The following is a 6,000-nucleotide window of genomic DNA, read 5'->3' as shown; positions in this document are numbered from 1 at the left end:
CCACCTAACTCTCACTCCCTCGCTTTCTCTCTCTGTCACGCACGCACGCACATATACACACACGCGCGCGCGCTTGTTCCATTATCCCCGTTGGGACACCTCATTGACATGATGTATTCCTTAGCCACTTACCCTAACCATACGAGTCCCCCTGGGTTAGTGTGCATTTAGGTTAAAGTCCCCACTGCTGGGACATGAGGATATAAAACACACACACACACGCACACACACAAACAAACATTGCATATAGGGCCATACTGTAAGTCATGTGTTTGTTTTAAACCCACTGAACAAACACAACACAACTGATAAGATGAGATTCACTTACAGGGAACACGTACGTGACCTTGTGCTTGTTCAGCTGCTTTCCCCTTGTTCAGAAGCTGAAACCTGACTATTTTCTAGACTTTTCAAAGCCTTAATTTCTCACATATTCATTTCACCTCTGTCTCCTCTGGACATGAAAAAAAGCTATGTCATTTCAGCCTACATGCGTGTGTGAAATGGGCTGGATTACTGAATCTTGACTAGCCTGTAAGGAAACAGTGAGTATGATGTCTTAACTGCATTGTTGTTCTTGTGAATGGACTCGCGTCTTGCCTGCACCAAAAGCAAGATGTCGCCATAAGTGTGTGTTTGTGCCCTGCCAAGACAATATTTGGCTACTATTACTCATGAAGTGCAGCGAGGATAGCCAAAACACCCTTTACCACCTTTATGTGTGTCTGTGCTCCCTCTCTCTCCATCCCTGTGTGTGTGTCTCCCTCTGTGTGTTTGCGTGTGTGTGTGCACATAGGTAATAAGCTGCTCCACCACTGCGCAACGATGGAGCTATCGCAACGATGGAGATGACGCAAACAGACCCAGCTCTCCGAAAAAGTGTTTCAAGACGAACATGGCGGCAACTTAACCGCGGTCCAAGATGACAATGGCCAACGGGAGAAAGGATTCTAGGCTTTCCGCCCAGGTACGGGACAGAGAAACCAGTCTGCATGAATCGAAAGGGCTCATTGCTCTCCTTTAAGTGAATCTGCAAACCGAACGGCGGCAGACGCGCAGCATCAGTACCAAGAGGCTCGCAACAGCTGGTCTCCCTGCGCCCCCGACAAGAGAACAAACCCGGGGACGGACGATAGAAAGAGGGGGGCATGCGGTCAAAGAGGACGCCGTTTCCCCCCGGAGAGCCATGGAGAACCGGGATGCGGCAGCGCGAAGCTTAATCTGTGCGCGCGCGCTAATTGGATCGGAATAGCACCGATTGCTGCGGGCGCGATAGAGGAGCGCCCTGGACCGGCGGAGGCACGGCACCCCACCGTTACAGAGGAGAACCAACCGGAGTCCATCTCCCCCAAGTCAATGAGTATTGTGGCAGAGCAGCCCCCGCGGTGGAGTCGGCCAGGGCAGCACTTTCCTAAAATATGACCAGGGGTGCTTGGATGCGTCGGCAGCATGATGAAGGCTTAAAATACTGGTTTGCACCCCGAGAGAACGAGAAGCCATTTACCGAGTCGGAGCGGGCCCAGAGATGGCGACTGTCACTGGCCTCTCTGCTGTTCATCACCGTCCTGCTCTCTGATCACTTGTGGTTCTGCGCTGAGGCGAAACTAACGCGAACCCGAGACAAGCGGTCGGACGAGGGGCTTGCAATTACGGACATGGGCGAGTACCCAAACTCCCTCCACCGACACCATATCCCAACATCACCTGACCCCCACCGTCTCGCCAGAGAGCAAGATGTTATTTTTCTAGGGAATTCTACCAAACCTCTGTGGCGAATGGACACCTGTCACCCCGACAGCCTGTCCAAAGACTGCTTTACTTTCACGGACGCGAAGACCGTGTGCCTGGGCCTCTCCGGTGGAGGGGGAAAGGGGACACAGTTTGCGTACGTGAATCTGAGCGATTTGTACCTTTCTTTTTGTAATTCCTACTCACTTTTGGATTTGTTTTACGGGTTTACGAGTCCGGACGATTTGAATTGCACCCTGGATATGGCCATGGAGGGATGCAGCGAGTGTGTCCGGGCTTATCAGCGTCTTGACCAGCAGGCGGAGGAGAACTACCGGGAGTTTGAGCTGCTGGTTCAGAAATACGAGACGGATGCATACTCGGTTAGGACGTGCATGGAGGAATGCAAGGTAGGACTAACGAGGCCGGGTCGCGCACGCGCACGCACACATTTAAGGGGGTGGGTTCACAGTCGTCATAGCAACCGTTGGGCATATCTGTCAGTATACTGGTATTTATTTTTTAGACTCCAGACAATCAGTGCCTTCACTGCATCATCCGGCCTGTCAGGGTGTGCACCAACACACAGTTACACCAAGTGAAACTGGCATGGGCTTCTCTTTACTCTGGCTCTCTAAGTCCAGTCTTTCTAGTCTACTCTAATATGGACTACCTGTGAACTGTAACTGTGGAAGTGACGTTTGACATTTGGAGTAAGACCCAGGCTTGCAACGCAGCTCTATGAGATGAGGGGAGAGAAGGCTGTTGAGTGGTGCTCATTTCAATATCGTTAATAGCACGCCAGTGATTTCTGCACCTAATCCAGGCTTTATATTGTCCCCAGTTTGCTTGTTGTTCTAATAACATGGCAGTCTTAGAGCACATATCTCAGGCTACCCAAACACACACACACAGACAAATACACCACACACACACACACACACACACACACACACACACACACACACACACACACACACACACACACACACTGCAATATAGAGCCATACTGTAAGACGTGTTTGTTTTAAACCCACTGATCAAAAACAACACAACTGATAAGATGGAGCCCACTTGCAGAGAACAGGTACATGATATTGTTAAACCTATAATCCCAAACCTTGTGCTTGTGCAGAGGCTCTGTCTCCCTGTCAGCCATGCATCCTCCTGTGCTCGCTCTCCATGGTGCTGAAACAAGGCCCTGCAAAAGCCCTTTCAGGAGGTCAGGGGGATATGCTTGTACTTATGCTAAGTAGTTATTAACTTATATCCGTTCTTTTCAGTGGTCAGACAGTGAAGTATGTTTATATAGTCTAGTCAACTGTATTGACACAAAGACACAAACAACCTAATTTTTTTAACAAAGCGGACCACTACACTGCATGTTCTCTCATCTCTCCCAGCTTGTGAATTCCTGTTTGACTGGAAACACACAATAGATGGAAAATATGCAGTGTTTATGGTGCTTTCTTTAATTAACAGGATTGAGAATTGCTGGTATGAAAGGTATGGAAGGAATGGAATATGGTTATTGACACTAGGCTTGTGGAAGCATAACAGATTCATGGTGTTAGTCTGGCTTGTATGTCTGTGATAGAGAGACAATACATGCATTGTTACATTGCATGTACTGTACAGTATAGCTTTATTTGTACTTGGCAGATGAACTTTTCACCCTTGCTGAAACGTGCTTTTTGTTTGATGCACCGTAGCTTGACCAATTTCTTTGGTCTAAACATTAAGGTTTTGAGGAATTGTTATGAAAGTTGTTATCAAAAGGTGTCCAAAGCTGCTTCACCACCACAACAGCACTATAACTCAGATCAGGGAGTTATCCTTGGAAAGCAGGAAATCTTCATTCAAAACTGACCTCATAATGATCCTGCAGCCCAAACTCATTTCTACAAGATGGATGATGGTCAGGGTGCTGGGCTGAGATTGCTGATAAACCGTGTGTACGTGTGTGTTTGAGTTAGTGAGGATGGATAGTTAGTGGGAGCATATACTCAGGATAAACCTTAACAATGAATCATGTGCTGTTTATATGTTTCATTATCGTAAGTCATGTGTTATTGTTATGCCTGTTTGTCAGTGTGTGTATGCATATATGTATTTGCATAAATCTATTTCCTATGATTTGCATTTGCACTCCTACTCTTTGCTAATGTAATCAGACTCAGGCAGGACTTCAGCAGCCTTTTAGCCCCTTTATCCTGATCTGAATTGCTAATCTTCTTCAGTGTTCTTGTGACCTTTGTGAAAGCACAGCACCCCAGGCCTGCATCACAAACCGTTGCTCCTTGAAGAACCACTCTGCTGGACAGTAAAAAGACATTAGACGACTTGAAAAAATAATTAATGCTATTCACTCTTATCTGTCTTATTTATCTCATCTCCGACCTCTCCGCTCTTCTTCTTCTTCATCCACATTTTAAACAACTGCTCAATGCTTCTTTTCAAATGGTTTAAATGAAATGAAACTGTGACATCATATGGTGTTACAGTTTCAGTTTGTTTTGTGTGTGCTGTTGATGTGTGTTGTCAATGTTGTATACGGTTAGGGGATGGGAGAACTGATAAGTAGTGGGATTAAATAAATGGAAAATGTGAGGTAAGATTAAAAGGTGAATTTAAAGTAGGAAACACAACACACACACACACACACACACACTGCACAGTAATAAGACATAACTAGCCTACTAATCTTCATGGACAGATGTAAATTGTGGATGTCATTATCATTCTAACCAGATAGTTTTCATCAGGATGGTACGGGGCACTGAGCCTGCCTTGTTTACTGTCAGATAATGATGTGTTACTACAGTTTGCCAGTTAGCTTAGCTGGAAAAAGAAAATCAAAATTCATCACAAAACAAGAAAGGCGCTCATATATTTGAGTATTTGGCTGGTGTAAGTGAAACAGATATTGGAGTCTCGAAAACAAACATCACATTTAGCAATGTTAACATAATCCTGGTCAATTTACAGACATTTGAGAGGCTGATGTGATGCAAATTGTTATATAGAGAATACATTTATATTTTGAGGTAGTAAGATGCAGTCGCTGAGCTGTATGTATATTACTGTCTGTTGGAGGTTGATGCAGGATCGGCTTCAGTGGTCGGACCTCCATCATGTGTGATATAAATGCAAAGAGAGGCTTGGCATTGCCACTTGACAAAAATGCTCAGAGGTACTTTCCTTACCTACACTGTCAATAACATGTTGGCCTAGGTTTGAGTGTTTTCCCTATGGCCATATGAACTGTTTATTTATAAAGGTTATAATACTGATCGGCTTTTGTGTTATTGAAAGAACGCATCAGGTGATATCCTACATGCTTTCTTATGTTCAAAGGAATACGATGAAATGATGATTTTTTAGATTCCACATCTTGCTGCCGTAAATACTCATTAGTGCTCGAAACGTGTATTATTCCACGGCCAAAAACAGGACCCAACAAATGCACAATTTACTTTTGTATGAGTAATGTTTAATTAAAACTACAGTGCCCAGCTGTTATGGGAAATAACTTAGCCTTTAAAAAAAAATCACAATCTATATTCGTTAGATGTTTTTAAAATCGTACCTCTTCAGAAAGAACAAATGGACTCTGGGCGAGAGTCTCCACCCTGTCTGAGTGCCACTGACAGGGTGGAGAGGTTTCAGTATATATTGGCTATATCAGCAGTCGTAGACCATATCTACCACTAACTATTAACTTACTCTAAACGTAAACAAGATCATTTGATAGGCCACTTTCACTGAAGATATGATTATGATAATTATATGTGGGCTTAGCAAAAATGCACATGTAGATTGCTATGCTACATCCCTCCTATCTTGTTTTCTGATCTTCTGTTCTTACATTCTTGTGTTCTTTACCCATTTTGATATCTGTATGTACCTGTTTATTTCACACGGACACACACACACACACACACACACACACACACACACACAAACAAAGAGCCCCATGTGCAGTGTTTCCTGCAGGTCCAGATCTGAATGTCCCTTCCGGTGTAATTTAATTTGCACTCCCATAATTCTCTTCTTCTCTGGTGGCTGTGTCTCCAGGGCTCTATCTCAACATGTTGATCTCCGTTCTCCCTCTATCAGTCATTGTCTCTCGCTTACTTTCACATCCTTTGTCTTTCTCCCATCTGTGTCACAGGTCTAAGGAACCAACAATACATACACGAGAGTCCAGTATCCCCTTACCCCTCTTCCTCCTTCTTATAGACTTACTTTCCATCAGAGGCCTTGGTTTCT

The 6,000-nt window shown here is 44.6% G+C and overlaps 1 protein-coding gene across 1 annotated transcript in view; it reads left to right on the top strand.

Annotated features, from left to right (window-relative positions):
• Nucleotides 1-860: 860 nt before the first annotated feature.
• Nucleotides 861-6,000, top strand: part of LOC123974212 (transmembrane protein FAM155A) — an 88,957-nt gene continuing 83,817 nt past the window's right edge. The window contains exon 1 of the mRNA XM_046054757.1: nucleotides 861-2,138. Coding sequence (XP_045910713.1) covers nucleotides 1,419-2,138 — 720 coding nt within the window. The 5' untranslated portion in view covers nucleotides 861-1,418. The remainder of the gene's footprint in view (nucleotides 2,139-6,000) is intronic.

This window comes from Micropterus dolomieu, linkage group LG07, assembly GCF_021292245.1.
Source record: "Micropterus dolomieu isolate WLL.071019.BEF.003 ecotype Adirondacks linkage group LG07, ASM2129224v1, whole genome shotgun sequence".
In the NCBI taxonomy this organism is placed as follows: Eukaryota; Metazoa; Chordata; class Actinopteri; order Centrarchiformes; family Centrarchidae; genus Micropterus; species Micropterus dolomieu.
The sequence above is the reverse complement of the archived record's forward strand: the minus strand, read 5'-3'. Positions and strand labels throughout refer to the sequence as shown.